Source organism: Orussus abietinus, unplaced genomic scaffold (genome assembly GCF_000612105.2).
Source record: "Orussus abietinus isolate OABI.00-Male unplaced genomic scaffold, Oabi_2.0 scaffold13, whole genome shotgun sequence".
NCBI lineage: Eukaryota > Metazoa > Arthropoda > Insecta > Hymenoptera > Orussidae > Orussus > Orussus abietinus.
In genome coordinates, this window is record NW_019394887.1 from 67,014 (window position 1) to 85,253 (window position 18,240).

At 43.3% G+C, this 18,240-nt stretch overlaps 2 protein-coding genes across 7 annotated transcripts; one reads left to right on the top strand and one right to left on the bottom strand.

Annotated features, from left to right (window-relative positions):
- Nucleotides 1–89: 89 nt before the first annotated feature.
- LOC105696983 (vacuolar protein sorting-associated protein 52 homolog) lies at nt 90–4,668 on the top strand. Its single transcript, XM_012419894.2, has 9 exons — nt 90–595; nt 1,083–1,258; nt 1,502–1,886; nt 2,182–2,364; nt 2,460–2,585; nt 2,743–2,927; nt 3,031–3,115; nt 3,193–3,396; nt 3,536–4,668. Exons 1-9 carry the CDS (start codon nt 338–340, stop codon nt 3,959–3,961), a joined length of 2,028 nt encoding a protein of 675 aa, XP_012275317.1. The 5' UTR covers nt 90–337; the 3' UTR covers nt 3,962–4,668.
- LOC105696938 (mediator of RNA polymerase II transcription subunit 8) lies at nt 4,498–18,199 on the bottom strand. 6 transcript variants are annotated; one of them, XM_012419818.1, is made up of 11 exons: nt 14,123–15,324; nt 10,732–10,899; nt 10,268–10,671; nt 9,866–10,184; nt 8,811–9,316; nt 8,150–8,733; nt 6,702–6,817; nt 6,455–6,592; nt 6,099–6,300; nt 5,530–5,760; nt 4,498–5,386 (listed from the first exon to the last, which is right to left on the bottom strand). In XM_012419818.1, exons 1-11 carry the CDS (start codon nt 14,243–14,245, stop codon nt 5,298–5,300), a joined length of 2,880 nt encoding a protein of 959 aa, XP_012275241.1. In that variant the 5' UTR covers nt 14,246–15,324; the 3' UTR covers nt 4,498–5,297. The 6 variants fall into 6 exon arrangements, with proteins under 6 accessions (XP_012275241.1, XP_012275232.1, XP_012275260.1 ...); XM_012419809.1 differs by having other exon boundaries at nt 10,268–10,899; XM_012419837.2 differs by lacking the exons at nt 4,498–5,386; nt 5,530–5,760; nt 6,099–6,300; ... (4 more) ...; nt 9,866–10,184; nt 10,268–10,671 and adding exons at nt 15,498–15,615; nt 15,795–15,965; nt 16,741–16,986; ... (1 more) ...; nt 17,808–17,906; nt 17,976–18,197 and having other exon boundaries at nt 10,769–10,899; nt 15,324–15,426.
- Between the last annotated feature and the right edge of the window lie 41 nt (nt 18,200–18,240).

Sequence of the window (18,240 nt, forward strand, 5' to 3'; positions counted from 1 at the left end):
CAGGATGGGATCGCACGATCCTGCCCGTGAGCAATCTCCCAACACATCTCTGGTTTTAGGTTCTACTCCAGTTGCTCCAGTTACTTGGTCAAGAGACGCGGTAGCGGCTCAGACAAGTTTATGTCTTTTTTTTTTTTACACCAAAGGTGCTTTTGGTGGGATACATACATACTTCCATGAAACATTGGTACTGGGCCTTCAGTAGGTACTTGGCGCGAGCTTCGACCGAGTCTCTTGGTCGTGGTGACGCGGAAATGCTGTAACCGTGTTCTTCGTTTTTCGGAAAATTGTCGTAAAATATGTGAGACGTTAGTAGACTGGTGAATTTTTAAACAGTATGGAAGAAAATAATGCTGCGAAGATGTCCGTAGAGAAGGACATCTTCGAAGAAGACGAGGCTCAACTCCCACAGGACCTCGAGATTGACGTTGTTCAAGAAGTTCTCAAAACTGGCACAGATTTACGCCAATACTCGAAACAAATTGAAAAAGAACTCAAAGAAGTTGAGAACAAATCTATCCAAGATTATATCAAGGAAAGTCAAAACATTGCGAGTCTCCACAAACAGATTACAGCTTGTGACAATATCTTGGAGGTTAGCTTTTGAACTATTGATTTTTGAACAGGATAAATTACGTGCTCTACTTTGATGTTATTGAATACTTTTTAAAAAGTTTGGTTGGTATAAAAGATGTCGATACAAAATGTATTAGCGTGCACCCAGTTTGGGTCTTTTTTCATCTACGTAACAAACGTTAATTGTTTGGGTCAATATAACGACATACTTAGGTGCAGTGTCTCCTTAAGTTTGTACCTCATGGAAATATATATTAGATTTTAAATGAATATTTAGTTAGTTGATTTATTAACCATTTATGTCCCAAGTAGCGCGATCGCCCTGTTTAGATCAGTTGATGTAATAAAATAAATAAAAATTATGCATATCTTTAAAAATGTTACCACTGCTGGGAATTGGTTACTTCAATTTGTACATACAAATTTACATTTGTTGTATTAACATTCTAGACAATATCTTTGTCATGATGTATGCGAATGTAGAAATTTCTGTATTTTCTTTCCAGAAAATGGAGTCGATGTTGATGAGTTTTCAATCCGATCTTGGGAGTATCAGTTCGGAGATCCTGTACTTACAACGTAAATCTGTTGCTATGAGTCAGCAACTGTCTAATCGTCAAGCAATCCGGGCACCACTCAGCCAATTCATTGAAGATATGACTGTCTCCGAAGCACTTATTGCGTACGACTTTAAAATTCTCTTATCTTTACCGTAGACCAACGTTTAGGACTATGTATCTAATTGACGTGAACTTCTGTTTTTCTACTTAGTTTTTGTTGTTACATAAAGTGCAAATTATATGATAAGTGTTTAATTAACAACTGTTTTAAGTTAAAGTAAGAGTGAGAATTAAAAAATATTTATTAGTTAATATTATGAAGAAATATTGAATGTTAACGCTACTAACACTATTTAATTATTCAGTGGAATCATGGACTGTCCAGTAACGGAAAAGGAATTTTTGACGCAACTGCAAACATTGAATCATAAAATCAATTTTGTTAAAGAGCAAAGTTTTAAAGAAGCAAAATCCTGTCACGATGTGAAAGACATTTTAGAGAGATTGAAAGTCAAGGCAATGTCAAAGATCAGGACTTATTTGCTCGAGCAGATCTATAAATTCCGCAAACCTATGACAAACTATCAGGTTCCTCAAAATAACATGCTCAAATACAAGTTTTTCTTTGAGTTTGTTCTGGCAAATGAGAGGAACGTAGCCGAAGAGATTTGCGGAGAGTACATTGACACCATGAGCAAGATATATTATTCCTACTTCAAGTCTTATTCGTCGCGACTCACGAAACTGCAGGTACATTTAATTCACCATAACGATCTCAACTAATGCCGATCCGTATTTAAAGTGCCTTAAACTTATTAATAAATGTTTTATTTTAAATTGGAACTGGAAACTAATCACTTTCTGTTATTACCACGTGGGAAGAGCTTATATAAACGATTTGACTATCCACAATATTTCCTTTTTATTAGTTCAAATATGCATAGAAATTAACTAAGAGATTCTTTAAGCATCGCTAATAAGATTGAATAATCAGAATTTCTGTAGCATATTAGAAATAATTTTACTTAAAAATTATTTGATGTAGTTTGAAGAGGGAGCAACAAAAGATGACTTGATGGGCGTTGAAGATACAGCCGGTAGAGGACTTTTCCATAAGACGCCGTTAAAACATAGAGGAACAGTATTTTCGATAGGCACTCGTGGAGAAGTTTTAAGTTCGCAACTAGAAGCACCCATTATCGTACCCCATACCGCTTCGAAGACTCGGGTAAGAGCGACAAAGAATTGCACGATACAAGCCATCATTATTGATTATTGATTCGTTACAGTCCGTTTTGTATTCAATATTTAAACAATTTTCAGTACCATTACGAAGCACTGTTTAGAAGTGAACAGTATGCCCTGGTCGATAATGCATGTCGAGAATATCTTTTCCTTACGGAATTTTTCAAAGTTCGTGGTTCCCAGGCAATGGAAATTTTCAACCAAGTTAGTATTAAACCGAAGTTATTTAGAATTTTAAATTACAATAATTTTATTCTTATATAAAAGCATATAAATTAAAATAGAGCTAGATACCTGAAGAATGAATTATATCTCTTGTATGCGTATGATCGATATATATTTTGTTATGCATTCTTTTGAGGTTATGGGAAAGACGTTAGGCCATCTGCTGAAGAACGTGCAATCCTTTGTCGACGACTGCTACGACACGATAGCCCTTTTCCTCTGTTTACATCTTGTGATGCGATATCAACTAATGTGCCACAAAAGAGCAGTTCCTGCATTAGACAAATATTGGGATAATCTTACTTCCGCTATATGGCCTAGGTAAGGAAAATAGCAATAAGTAAGAATAAGTAGCAAAATATTTTTATACTCTTCTTATAGTTGCGATTTCAATCATTTAAGTACACTGCATATTTAATTTCAGGTTTGAGTATGTGTTTCAATTAAATATTCAGAGCATAAAGGAATGCGATCCTATGAAGTTCAACAGGGAAATGGGTCCTCATTATGTATGTACTCGTGCTATTTATGCTTGCTTTTATGCTTTCGATCGATCTTATGCATAAGCGAGTTTTTATTATTTTAGATCACTAGACGTTACGCGGAATTCAGTGCAGCGATGATTGGAGTAGGCGAAGGTTTCCCTTGCGAAGGAGCTACCCAACTTCTAGCAGAACTGCGAGAAGCCGTGCAGTGTTTCCTATTACGGATGGCTGCAATATTTCCCCACAGAACTCAGCAGTTGGTCTTCCTTATCAACAATTATGACCTGATTCTCGGTGTTCTCATGGCAAGTTGAAAGAAATGATAATACATTTACGATCGGTTCACTAATTTCTATTACAGTTTTAATAACCAACTACCGTCCAAATGAGTAAATTTGCCGGGTCTGTATATGTAAATTATGAAACTTTCTGGTTTCACTTCAGGAAAGAACTCGGGACAACTCGAAGGAAGCCGAAAGCTTTCGAGAGCAGTTAAATGCAAGGTCTTCGGAGTACGTGGAAGAAATTCTGAGTCCCCATTTTGGTGGGATCATACAATTGGTGAAAGAGTCCGAGACATCGATGGAGAAAGGTCAGTCGGAGGATTCAAAAAGGTACGAAGGGAAAGCATTAACTTTGGTGCAATCTTTTACGAACACATGGAAGAGAGCTCTCGAAGAGATCAACCGAGAAGTACTCCGATCCTTTCCTAGTTTAGTTTTGGGTGCTGCATTAGTCCAACGAGCCATGACTCAATTAGTTCAGTACTATCACAGATTGCATAAAATCTTACCACCAAACGCCAGAGCACAACTGACCAATATTCACCACATTATGGTGGAGATTAAAAAGTACAAAACGAATTATTAAAACCGTTGGTAAGGTCGGGAAGTATACAAATATTTTATAGAACTAGCTCTAGAGGTAGCTCTTCCTCGGTTAATTATTATTCAATGTTTTTAATGCTTTGGTATTGGAACCCTATTCGTCATTGAACATATCTTTGATATCGCAATTCTATACATCGAGTTAAATGCAACTACTTATTCAACGGAAAGTTTAAAGTGCTTAGTCATTTTAAACAAATATTGAATATTGACGCTATATAAGCTAAATTGCTTGTTATTTAACAGCCACAATATGCAATGAACAACGGAGTGGAACTTTGTGAGTTTAATTAATGATCTGTACGCTTTTATCCCATTTACGGTACCAACTCTTCTTTTTAATCTTCTTGGCAAATTATAAATAGAAGACAGGAGTTAATCTCTAATAGTAAGAATTTCGGTTAATCATTGATAAGATGTGCTTGGCGGCTATTTTTAATCCTTACTTTTCCAGAACAAATTGTTTGGGCGAGATATCTCGAAATTTAATCGGCGTGGCGTAAATAGAGTCGGCAGAAGTTGGAAAAATTCTGTACATATCTATTTATAAAATACTATGAACTACGATATAAGTCACTATACACGGAGTTGCAATATCTAATCTATACAATAATGCTTAAACCCATGTGTAATATGTGCGCGCTTGTATGCACGATCCTCGGTATATAATATAAATTAGTATTTGCTGAACTATGTTATAATGGTCCTGTTAAATCTTGAGCTTTCACAAATTAATCCGGCATCGCTCATTTCTGCCTTTCGAGTTATGGCATTCATCCTGAGCTAGCCGTTGCTCGATAAATCGATCGACTTCGCTTCCGAATGCATCCGATTTTCGTTAAGGTGAAGTGAAACAGAGCTCGAAAAATTTGGTAAAAAGGATTCATCTAAACCCCTACACATTGCCGATATTCTTATTTATCTACAATTGTCATGACAATTTCGTCCCCTTTCGAGTCTTCGATATCAGGCTTAGAGGACATTCGAGGAATTTGTCGATCGATTTCAGAGACGGTACTTAAATCGCCTACAACAGGGTTTACCCTACGTACTTACTTTTATTACTTCCTTTTAAGTTAATGTAAAATCTCATCCCATTCTTTTAAGGCCGCGACTTTGTTAACGGTACGACAATGGTCGATCCAATAGCACGAGCTTCGCTTCTTCCTTTCTTTGGATTGCTGTTAGCGCTATTCTTTTCCTATCAGCCGAGCAAGGAAAAAAGCTAAAATACTCGGTTCCTTTTCATTCGGTATGACCGCCTCTGACAATGAGCTTTGGAGACGTGTCTGCTTAATTCAAGATCTACCGGTACGTATTCACAGAACTGCATCAATTGCGTGAATTACCCCATTTGTCGCCGGTACGTTGTACGTTATTACTTGAGCATCGTTCACTCGAATTCGACCTAAACAGAATAAAAAATAGATAGAAACGTAACGTAAAATCTTCAATACACCCGAAATGATTTGTAACTTGACGTTTTGAAATTGGGAAATTTAATTTCTGACCGGGTGAGTTACCTTTTTATTCCTAAGCTTTGTTAATTACCTCCATTTTTGTGAATATGAAGCGAAGCCTGGGGGCGAAGGGTGTCTTTTTGGTGGTAGTACCTCATCCCCGCTGTATAAAGGGTTGTCGGTACTACGTGCCTGGAAATGATGGCTTTCGCAGATTCCGGCCCATCCGATTCACTCCACATCGGAGCTCCATTATCCGACGCAGCTGCGGCTGAGGCGAAAGCTGCGTCGGTTGGCGCAAATATCGTGAAGGTTTTCGTTCCTGGTGCCCAACAAATGTATTTCAGACGTTTAATATCCATATCAACGGGAGATCGCAGCGCCGCCAAAAGTGAACTATCGAGTCTCGTTCTCCCTCTCGCTTTCCCGTTATCCGACCCCGTTTTTACCACGTTTTTACCACGTTTTTACCACGTTTTTACCACGTTTTCCCATTCCGGAATTAATTGACGAAGAAACGAGAATCATATTTTGCGGCGTCGATACAGGGGATATATTTTTTAACGGGACTTCCCTGACGCTTGTTCCACTTTCAGTGGAGATGGAACTTTCTCGCCTTATTTCTCCGAGTAAAATATCTTTATTCGAAAGACGGTTTACCGGTAAAGGTGTTCTCGAGGCCGGAGGCGTGGAGGATCTTCAAGAAGGTGCCGAATCTCCTCTCGCGGTCGGCTTGTAGAGTTTGTACGAGGTCGCCGACCGGAAGTGGGAACATAACTCTGTCGACTGCATGAGCGATGCCTTGGGGGATTTCTATGTCGCGTTTATTCGGGGCGACCCTGGCACCGTTTACAGTCGTCAGCTGGGATAATTACAGTGGTTAATGAATTATTAAAATATTGGAAACTGGCCTGAGCAACGCTTCGACTTAACAGGCAGTTGTAGGAATACACGCAAAGGGGATATTCTTAATGGAAAAGAAAAAGAAAGAAAATCACCTGCACTTTTCTACGTACCGTAATGTCGTTCCACTCATGGTCATGCATTGCGTACACGTTAACGCGCAATTGTGTCCCAGCCAAACTCACTCCGGTCATTTCATCTTGGAGGGAATCTATCCTGAAGGCTCCGGGGATCACGTGATGCAGGAGCAACTAAAACATAAATTACAGATTTCATTAAAAGCTGCGACTAACGGCATTTGATATTTGTCTTCAGTTCGGCGGTTTCGATTGTTGTAAACAACAACAAAAATGTACATACCCCGCTGAGAAGTCTCGGATTGTCGCGGAATTTCTGTTCGGCTTTATCTGGTCCTCCCAATTGCACCAATAGGGCCCTGAATGCTTTATCGGTTGGCACGAATATAGTATAGGGTCCTGAAAACAGGAAATGTCACGAAACATTTATATCACCCATATTATAAACGTACGAAACTTTTGGAACGACTCAAGGATATTAAAACTGAAAAGGCTCTATGCCCATGACTATAAAATAATAATTTATGAAGTTTACAGTAGACTTTACGTCATGACGTGTCGTTTATGTCTACTTATTTGTGCTAACGAATAAATGATTCAAGTGTCTTTGGGATTTTATTCGTGAGAACTGGGTCGCAGGATGACGAAAGACCGAATTGAGGTGAAACGATCGATTGTCCTGGGGAAACTTAATCTCGACATTGCATCCTTTCATCCTTTAATTGCATTCCCCGAATGACGCAGCAAAAGGCGGAAATTATAATAAAAAGAAGAAAAACAATAATTAAATTGTCGCTATTTACTTTGACTCGACTTAAAAATCGAATTTCATGTTGATCGATCCTTTCAATGGTCGACCTCAAAATTAAGTACACTTTTTTTTTCCCCAACAATAGGAAATGACTTAACTTGAAAAAAGTACGAGGCCAGGGTTAATTTATATTTTTTTTTCTGCGGTGGAACTAAACAATGGTAATAAATTTTGCTTCAATTAGTCGTTAAAAAGGGGCCCTCGTTCTTTTTCGGGAGTAAATAAAAATGCGAATTAATAAGTACTGCCTGTCGTGAGAATTCGCATCGAGCCCGACTCAAGTACTCTTGACACGGTGAATTGGATTACGAGTCGGTTTTACGACTCTTTCGGAACTAGTGTTGAAATATGGAAACCCGTGGGAAGTCCATCGAATGGAACGTCGCAAAAGCGTCGTGCGAGTCGTTCGAAATAAATTGGAGCGCCGCGAGCGTGAGAATCAGGTACCAATTAGACACCGCGTAGTTATCTCCGAAATTGCAAAACATCTTTCGCGCCCTATCAAAATTATTATATAAATCACGCGGCCATGTCGAGGTCCCAGAGATGCCTTAGAACCATTGTAGTTTGAACAATGAAACGAGTAAATAACTACAGTTCACATTCGCGTTAGAAGAATAAACCGTTCGGGAGAAAATGTAGAAAAATGGTGGCACGTTTTTTCAATTATTGAGAATTAATTGAGAGTCATTATCTAATGTAAAGAATTTTAAAGCATGCAGAACATATTCCTATCCTACCTCCAGGTAATGAAAATAGGGCCCACTACCTTCTTTTTTTACATTTTTGCNCCCAGCACCGCACGAAGTGCCTTATCCGTATATTACCCGTATAAATTAGGTCTATAGGTAAAGCGGATCTACTTTATGTACATGGCTATAGAATATATATCTGCATATCAGTAACGGCGAAATATTAACCTGTTTCATTGAGAACATTGTCCAGCCCCGATTGTCTCAGGAACCTGGCCATGGCGAAGAGGCCCTCCTTCTTCAGGACATCGGCCAGGGTGTCGACCTTGGGTTTGACGTCCTGGACGGGCGGGGTCGTGACCTTCTCGAAGGTAGCTTCCTCCTCTTCGTAGATGACGTTGCCGGACTTGGAGGGGCTCGCGATCGACCTTGAGGCCGGCGAGGCCGGCGAGGCCGGCGAGGCCGGCGAGGTCGGCGAGGTCGGCGAGGTCGGCGAGGTCGGCGCTCTCGAGGGGCCGAAGCGCAGGTACGAACTCGCGAAGGTCGGCGAGAAAGTCGGCGTGTAGATGGGCGAGGGCGTGGTCGTGACTATCTCGTCGACGGGCGCCATTGTCGGGATGAAGTGGCTTCTGGTCGAACTCTGGTACCTCGGGGAGGACGACTGACCTTCCTGGATGGACTTAGGGCTCGATGACCCCACCGAGTTGTAGACGTGACCCGATGAACTCGAGGCCGAGGTCAAGTACTTCTCGGTCGAGGACAAGAAATTCGGCGACGTCGTCACGTAGGGGTAATTACCCGATACAAAGTTGCTGAAAATTAGGGCGAAATTAGAAACATCGATCTTCTAGAAGATATTCTAGAAAATAGTGAAATATTTCAAGTCCACCTTTCGTTGTACTTGGCATCGGCAGCTTCGGAGGAAGAGACGGTCGGTCCGACAGTCGTTGACAGGGAGCTGACGGAATCAACGAAGGTCAAATGTCCAGAAGAAGACTTCTCGGTGGAGGCGTATCCGACGCTGGATACCGAAGACGAAGTCGGGGGTGGTAATTTCAATTCCCCGTTTTGAATTCTCCTGACGATGGAGTCGACGTCGGTGCCCTGGTCCTTTTCCGCGTTTCCTTTGACACCTTGGACCTTGTAGCTACCATCGGGTTGTTCTTCGAGAACGACGAAAGTCACCCTTTTGGCAGGCAGATTTTGGATGGGCACGCGACCCAGGTCCTCCAATTTTCCGTCATCCTTGTGTCTTATTACTTCGAAATCGGCTCCAGGGGGCAGAACGCCTTTCGTTAATTCCTCCAAAATGGCGTTCGGGGGCTTGTAGGTCGTCGGCGTGGTCGAACCCAACGTTGGCACTATCGACGACAGACCACTCGGGGCATGGATCACCTAAATCATTGAAAAATACACCCGTACACCGGTTCCTCAGTTTACGCAGAGTCATTTTACGCGAATCGGAATCGAAGGAAAGGAAGTCTGTCGGGACAAATGAAAAAAGAATTGTGTTATAATTAGAATTTCTTCGAGCGAACCAACGTTTTCCCTCAGGGAGTGGACTTGCTCATTTTCTTAGGGGCTTTTAAGTAGTCGTTTTGATGTTTCTTTTCTTCCTTAACGGCGTTTGGAATTAATGGCGGTTTCAGATGGCTTAGAAACGACAGGTCTTCGCTCTTCGGGCCTCATAAAGTCGGCTAAATCAAGGAAAGTGTAAGTGGGAAAGTGAGGAGAAAGAGCGAGTTCCCACGCACCTGTCCCACGGGTGTTTTGCTATCGTTACGGTAGATCGAATCCCTGTCTAGGGTTAAACATTTACAAAATAATGGTCCGAAAGCGATCTAAGAATCCGCCATTAATATTTCTTCTCGATTCTCGATTCTCGATTCGCAAACCGTAAGCCAAGCCCTTAAAATATCCATTCCAACATATTTAATTTCTTACCTGCAGCTTTTTCCCGTTGGGAAGGACCAAGTCCCTGGTGGTGACATTTCTTTCGGCGTCGTCCGGATCCGATTGGGCGAGGGCCAATTTCAGCTGCTTCAGCAACAATTCACGTTCCAGGGAAGATGCTCCCGGGGACTGTGCCTTGCTCTTGGACGAGAATCTCTGTCTGCCGGGGGGTTTCTCGGTTCGATAGGACACTTTGGGAAGGGTTTTGCTTCTTTCTCCGGCACTCGGCTGGGACTCCTGGCTGGAGTCTTCGTTGCTTGCGGACTCCCGGGACGAGTCCTGTTCCGGCTTCGAACTCGTCGACCGATACCTGGAGCCGATCAACGGAAATCATTGGTCCCTATTCGCTCGACAAGATTGGCAATAATAATGAGGCATTGCGATCGTTCTCACCTAGGAGTAGTCGAGCCGGCTAGTTTCTTGTGGTGATTCGAGATGGCGCGCAGGAAGAGGTCAGCCTCGGACGGAGTGATCCTTCTCGAAGGTGAGGAGGGCAGCAACAGCGACGAATACGTGGTATACGGAACGGGGGAAGCCAAGGTGGTGGTAGCAACGGGAGCAGGCGTGGTGGACGCGAGCCGATGCAGCAGCTCCTGCTGTCGACGCAGCTCCTGTTGCTCCAGCAACAGCTGTTCCCGTTGCTTGTGCAGCAGATCCAGTTGGCGTTGCTTGTCCAGATATGCCTGCAGCTGTAAGGTCTGCTGCTCGCTGAAGAAGGGCTGCGAGAGATCCTGCCGAAGACTCTGATAATTGGCTGGCAATGCCGGGAACTGGGGGTATTGCTGGTATTGCTGGTCCTGCAGGTAATTTCGGTAGTTCGGCGCCTGACGGGGCTGTTGCTGGCTCGTACGATCTACCTTGTATTTGGCCAGGGAGGTGGTCGCTGGGAAAGGCACCGGGGATTTATGATTTTGGACCGACGAGAGGTCGAAACGACGCTGATGTTGCTGGACGTCGCTGAGGATCTGGGCTTGCTGGGACGCCGAAAGTTGGGGGCGCAACTCCGGCGGCGGTCGGCCCTGAAACTAGAAAACGATACCGAATTTGGATGCGTTAACCCTTTTAGTGCCGTAAAACGACGACGCGTCGCTCGTGTTCGTTATATAACGGGTGCACCTTCGGTTACGTATCGTGAAAGGAAGAGAGCTCTACAAATTGCTTCACCTAGATCCGCGCGTACACTCTAAATGCGATCCGGTCTTTCGCGATCGCACTCGAGAGTCGATCGACCCGGGGGAATCGAGAAGACCCGTCCTCCTCCGAAAACGAGGAATCGTTCATTTCAAATGCCCCCCGAGAAAAATCAAATCGAGCTTCGGAGTGCCCGGGGAAAAAGGAAGAGAATCGCGCCAACTTCTCGGAGAGGTTCATCGACCGCGGCAAGAGAGAAATCGTCGGCACTGGTCGTCATTAACTTCGAGATAATAAAACCGAAGATGGCGACAAATCGGATCGATCGCCGATTACTCCCGTCCGGGTGACCGAACTTCCGACAGTCGATCACCTCGAACTGGGTCGTCTTTTATCTGCGAACGGTGGAGAGCGAAAGAAACAAGAGAAGAAGAAAGCGATCCCGTCGACGGCTCTCGCGTGCCTCGGCACTTCCCGGAGCATCGGAAAGAGATCCGGAATGAAATACATTCCTCCCTCCAGGAGAAAGCGCGAAAGAGACTCCTAGTTACGAGGAAGCCGGTCGAGTCCGAATATGCTAATTCGGACACGGAATAAACGATTGACGAGATTTCGAGGAAGGAGCGGATATCCCGAATGTCCAATTAAACGGTTCCCTTCTTCTTCGGCGGTTTATCCGAGCACACGGCGCCCATGGCGCCCATGGCGCGGTTGCGGTTGCGGATTTTCAATCAAAGATCGGTCGGCAAGAAGTTAAAGGATGTGCCCAGCGGAGTACGACGATTATACGTGAAACCGAGCGGACTCGCTCGTGCGCGAAATTGTCGGCTATTACGTAAATTCGGGATCAATTTCGCTTTCGTTCAAACTGTCGCACGCTTCGTCCAATCGGGAAGGCAGCGAAAAAGAAAAAAAGACCGACCAGACGGGTAAATAAAGGGAGACGACTCGAGGACGTTCCCGATCGGTGAATATCCTCGGAGAGAGTTCCGAGAACATCCTTCACCTTCACCTATTGTTTGCGGTGCTCCCCCGAGGTTCCCGATAAGGGGGGACGTCGATGTATCCACTCCACGAGCAAAGGGAAAAGCCCTTAATTTCACGCGATTCCACTTTCAAAATGGCCAACGGACCGTTTTTTTCCCCTAACGATGACATTTTTAAGCATCGTCATTCGAGATGTCCATTACGAAACGATAGGCCCGTTAAGTCCAGGAAAAGAGAGAGGGAGAGATCGGCCCGATGAAACGTTTCTCTTATCGTTCGATGCCGGGGACGGTCTCGCTACGGATGGTCTATTGTGAAATCTTGAGAAAGAAGAAATTCGAATTTTGCCCCTCGCCGTCCTTCGCGTCATTGATCCGTCATTGATCCGTCGATTGTCCCGGAATCGAACGATTGACCTTCGTTCACTGGGATGCAAATCTTGTCGTCACTCTGTCGAAAATTGAAACGAAAAGCCTGTTCGGCCCCGGGGTTCCGGTAACCCCGTTGCCCGAGATGATCGAACTTTCATATGCTCGGCCGTTCGCTCTCTCGCCGGGGGAAAAGAAGCTCGGAGGCTCCGAGGAAATTTCACCATCGAGTTTAGCCGGTTACGACGATCTCGAAATGGCCGCGTCCAGCCCTTCGAGAGTACCGCGGTGACCGGATACTTATTTACCTTACGGTAGCTCGTCGTTTCTTTTCTTCTTTCCTCGACGCGGGAAAGAAGTTCCCAAGTGATATCGCGGATCCGGACAACCGTAATATGCTCTCGGTGGGATTAAAATACAATTCGTGCCTCCCGGAAGTCATTCGGCACGACTACGATTCTCTTCCGAAGAAATTCGAAAGAAATTCTACGTCCGGCCACAAAGAATCAGGTCCCGATAATTGCTCTCTCTCTCTCTCTCTTACCTGATCGCGTAGACAGGAATGTCGCTAAAATCGATCCATTTCCCCGCGGACGCCGGAAGAGATCGGCAAGCCATTCCCGGTATTCTCGCTTTGTTTTTTACGTTTTTCGACGGGCCCGGCCGCATTCGTTTCCGTGAGTTTCTCTTAACGAGATGTCGGCGATCTCGGCGATTTTCTCGAGCTCCGTATCCGAATCGAAGAAATAAGAGAGATAGGAATACTTGTCCCGAGTCGGTCCATCGTACATCCATCGAGTTCGCCACAAATGGGACAGGAAAGTGGAACTACGCTCACCTATCAACGGACCGACATTTAACCCTCTCGTCGTTTTTCTCCTTTTAAAACGGAAGGATATTCCCCGCCGAGACTCGAAAGTACGATTATATCCAGTGACGTCTCTTCTCTTCAAATTATCCAGAAGGACCGTAAAGTGCAACGACAAAACTCTCAAAATGAAATAAAACTAGATGAAATAATGCGCATTCCAATATCCGTTACGTTTTGAATACGTGAAACGTATTTGTTGATATTGAAAACGCGAGGTCGGTCTCGATAGAGATTTGCAAACGAAGTGACTAAAAATGACGCGCATTCGGGTCGGAGGGTCGGAGAGGGTCGTTAACGATCGTTAATTGTCGAAGCCTCCTCCCGGACAAGAGGGTCTGGTCTATCTCGCATCTGCAAGTGAAAGTCCCGCAACTGACGAGAGAGACGGCACCGGAGTATACCCCATCGTACCTGGCTTTATTTATTTACCAATTGCGACCCGCGTCCCCGCTTATCTTTCCCTTTTCTTTTTTTTTTCCGTCACCTCCCTTTTTTCCATCGCCTCCACTTCGAATTACCACGAAAAGAGACACTGGACTGGAATTCTTTTTCTTTCGAGAGCGTTCTCGAGCAAATGGTTAAACTACGCGACGGTAACGATGTTTTCAGGTATTGCCGAGCCCTCGAACAAATAACGCGCGGCATGCCTGCGGGCATTCTCGTAAAGCGGAGGTAGGCAAAGTATGCCCCTCTCTTTCCTCACCCGAAGGCGACAGACGGAGAAAGTAAATTGCCAGAGATTTACTTCCAATTAATATTAAGAATTCGCTAATCCGCAACGGGGAGAGAAAGAAAGGGGAACGGCACCTCGTACTCGTCACGCTCTTTTCTCGCGAGAAATACCGTGGAAGAAATACTATGCCAGGACTCATGTTTTGAAGGGAAACGAACCTGCGAGAGTCTCGGCTCGGGGTCGGGGTCGGGATCGGCTTCGGCAGCGGCGAGGGCGCCACCCCCGAGGACGAGCGTCGCCGCCAAGAGCTGCAGGAGCTGCGGGATCGCCGCGGCGGCCATCTCGTTCCCGTCCTTATATCCGTTCCTCGAAACCACTTAACCCCTTTCCGCGATCCGGCAAATCCACAATTCGCGCGACGCCGATCGAAGACTCGGACTGTGCCGGATCGCAAAACATCCCGGAGTTTTAGTTGCCGGCCGAGTGAGAGGGAAGAGAGGTCGCGGCTCGACCAGGTGGGAGGCAGCTCTCTCTCTCCTCTTCCTCTTCCTCTTCGGCGACCACCCGCTCGCTTCTCGTTTCGTAGAACTTACCCGAACCGAAACGCGTCCGATTCGGGTAACTTCTATCCTACATTTTCCTGCACTCTTTTTTCAAGAAACGCTCATTTTGCTCATTTTAATCGACGTACTCCTCAAATTTCTTACACAAGTCTGAATACGGTATAATAAAATAAGTAAATAAATAATGCGGCCGACAGTTTAACGATCCTACCCTACAATTACCGCCGATAACAACGATACGTCTTTCGCTTATATAAAGTAAGATAGGTCCTAAATGTCAGCCTGGTTTTAGTGCATATTGCGCGGCATAAAGACCATTCCAATGACGTATCTTTCGTCGTCTGAGAACTGCCGAAAGCAATCATTTCGAGGCCCGTCCAGAAGGAGACTAAGCGAGAAAGGTGAGTTTCACTTTCACTCAAATAAAATGTACGGCCAGGAACGGAAGTTGGTACGACTTAGCACCGTCTCTTCCTTTCTATATTTCTTCCGAGGTATACAGATTCTCGGAGTCGTAAATAATATTCATAATCGCCGTTTCACTGGGAAACCTCGAATTACGAGAGCAAAGTTACACATCATTTCCTCCCCGCATAATTGTTGATAACACCCTCGTTCCATTACCGTTCATTTGAACAGCGTCGACATCGCTTTTCGTTGTTTATTCGAGCAACTAAGCCAACGGGTATTTATTTAAAGACATTTTTTAGCTGCTATGAAAATGATCTCTCTTCTAACTGACATTCGTCGCATTCAATTGCATCCGTTACACAGGCACATACATTCACCTGGTTTTTACGTGTAACGCGTCCTGCATATCCTTAGTATACATGAAAAAAAATAAAAACCAACTTACATAGAGTAACGTACGTGCAAACTTTATCGTCCATAAGGATGGATTTGAGAAGCAGCCTTGATATTCGTTTTAATGGCACTAGGAGCCTTTCCCATCTGACCCACTGAAAGCAATAAAACATTAAACATCCTGTTTAAAAAGCAGTAAACATTGACTTTATACAATTCGACATACTTTGTGGATTGCCCATTTGTCCTTGTCCCGAGGGCTGAGGTTGGCTTCCGGGTCTGCCCACTATCATTCCACTCGACACTTGATTTACTCCGGACTGCACCATCTGAACCGAATCAGACTGAAACATTAATATAATAAATATATTTACCTTAATATTTTTTATTACATATTGTAGTTAAGTTACCGTAACACGAAACTAAGTAAAGAAATTAATGAGATCTCAAGTAAGAATTTCTATTATGAAGAATATATTAAGAGGTTATAACTGAAATGAAATTTGATCTTTTTCGGTCACACCTTTAGTCCTTTGCCCATGCCCACCGCAGCAACCAGAGCATGAGTGTCAGCTGCGCTGCTAGTTTGTGCTTGGGTCGCCCTCGAACCAGCTTCGCTCTCCCATTCTTCTCGAGCTTTGTTGGCAATGTCCCAGACGTGTCCAATAACCTTCGTATACTGAGCTACTTGTTTCTGAAACCGTATAGAGATTCGTTAGTCATTCGATTTTCAGTAATCGGCATGCGTTCCACTCGCTGATCGGATCGATCGGACGTTACAATGATAAGGAAATTAAGCGACAGAGAGGAAAACTAGAAAAACCCTCATCGATACATCGGTTCTACAGTTCGACCACTCAGGAATGCAACGTCACATTTAACAGTCGATGTATGAAAAAGCTTTTAATAGAAAAACGTCAATCCTGCTGGAATTAATTCTCCGAATGTAAAGTCTTTGTACGAAATGTAATTCTATTTGAGAATTTCAAAGGAAATATTGATCATAGTCACTTTTTGTGTTCAAACAACCAGCTCTATAAATTGCAGAGTACTTAATAAAATAGTGGTTTGCTTTGATATTAATCAAAACTTGCTGCGAGACGCTAGGATTCCGGAGATCTCGGTCCGAAGCGAATGGAACGGTCTAAAGAAGCTAAAACCAACTGATAGTAGCTTACATTGCAGTCCTAGTTGTCGTTTAGTTAGCACGTCAACAGAGAAATAAATAAGCCTTAAATTACCTTTCGATTTCTCCAAGTACAGTTCGTATTCAATATAATGTGCAACATGTTTGTCTAATATCTGTCTATTTTATCTACTTTTATTCGTTTTAATTATTACACTTAACATGTAACATTTGATGACTAAAACTATTATTGCATTTTTACAATAGCATGAAAAGAAGAAAGATGAAAAAGTGGAAGGTAGAATGGAAAGAAAATGTAAAGATCTGGTATAAAATCACTTACGAGGGACGTATCATAGCTCAAATTTCCAGCCTTAATCTCCAGTTGCATCATTTTTTGCTCAGCTTGTGGCTCTGGTTTTGTACGAAGGTAGTCAGGTACTAGGTCGTGAGCAAACGTGGAGATACGGCCTTCCGTGAGTCGCATTAGATCTTCGTCTTTTTCAGGACTTAACAACAAAGGCAGAACCGCCAAACTTCTTAGATTCGGTGCTTTCTCATGGCTCAGAATCTTTGATAAACTTGTTAACTATTACAGAAAACAACATATTAAAGCATTTTTCATTCACTTATCGGTATATTCTATTTTCATGCATTAATGGTCAATATTTTTTTTCATAATTAATATTTATTTCAATATTTTCAATCCAGTGACAAATAATTCATTCTTTTTAAGTAACAATTCATTATTTAAAATGTAATTTTTAACGTAATTTAAAACACTTACGTGTCCAGAAATTAATGCAAAGTTATCGAGGAAATTAGGCCAACTCATGGATTCGTATTCGTGTTCGATCTTGAAAATCATTGCAGCAATTGCTGCCTTTAAATCATTGACACGCATTAAGTTGGCCTCTAAGGCAGAGTCAAGCTGCTTCTCTTCTCGTTGCATCGTTAAATCTTACTGAAAGTATTTTTAATAATATACATATTTTAATAACATATTAACATCGGAAAAGGAAGTATCTTCTTTTACGGTAAAACTATACCGCATTACTACAAATACCATGTAAGATAACTTTAATAAGTAAATTTAAAATTAATAAAATAGATGGTATCGATCCATTAAAATAAACAATCAATTACGCTTAGCTTTTATTAACCCTTAGCGCTCCATTGGCTCCGCTACAGAGACATTCGTCATAGCGTTCCGCAACTCGCGACGCGCTAAGAGTTAAGCTTAAAAACTTTCTTTTTTAAAGCAACATACAATATATGCCCTGCAATACTATTCAAGGACATTGTTAAAAGTGACCAAATCAAGATGTTGAAACGAGATTACGATTGACTAAAGTTAGGTTATATTCGAAATATTCGATAATTGTGTACGTATACTAAAAGGGTACTTACTATAAATACAACACATGAGACGTAATAAAACAATGTAATGAAATTCTTGTCCGAATTACGTCTATAAACGCGACAGGATTGATCGGGGTCTGACAAAACCTAGGAGCAGGAATCAGATATGAGTTGGGAGAACAAAGATGACTGGGCGATTGCTCACGGATTGCGTACAAGGCGTTGCTGGACCTTGCGAACGGTTGGCATAGGTTGTCCGGTCGTGCAGTCGGCCGCAGTCGCCTGCATTTGCCCAATTTGCCCCCGAGTCACACGAATTTAGACTTTACTGACGTGACACTGTCCACGCTTAAATCCCGCAATCGTTGGTAGTGCACAGTATGCCGCATGCGTAATTGTGCGACCTAACCTCCACTTTGCAGCACACACTGCCCCTTGGCGGCCACAAGGTAAAGCGTGCGTCGCCGGCGGTGATTGGACC

Excerpts from the sequence above, each read along its gene's own strand:
- LOC105696983 (XM_012419894.2), top strand. The coding sequence starts at position 338 with ATGGAAGAAAATAATGCTGCGAAGATGTCCGTAGAGAAGGACATCTTC. Across the intron at positions 1,887-2,181 it reads CGCGACTCACGAAACTGCAG|TTTGAAGAGGGAGCAACAAA; the intron begins GTACATTTAATT and ends TATTTGATGTAG. Across the intron at positions 2,586-2,742 it reads CAATGGAAATTTTCAACCAA|GTTATGGGAAAGACGTTAGG; the intron begins GTTAGTATTAAA and ends CATTCTTTTGAG.
- LOC105696938 (XM_012419809.1), bottom strand. The coding sequence starts at position 14,245 with ATGGCCGCCGCGGCGATCCCGCAGCTCCTGCAGCTCTTGGCGGCGACG. Across the intron at positions 10,900-14,122 it reads CCGAGCCGAGACTCTCGCAG|TTTCAGGGCCGACCGCCGCC; the intron begins GTTCGTTTCCCT and ends ATCGTTTTCTAG. Across the intron at positions 5,761-6,098 it reads CCTCGAGAACACCTTTACCG|GAACGAAAACCTTCACGATA; the intron begins GTAAACCGTCTT and ends GTTGGGCACCAG.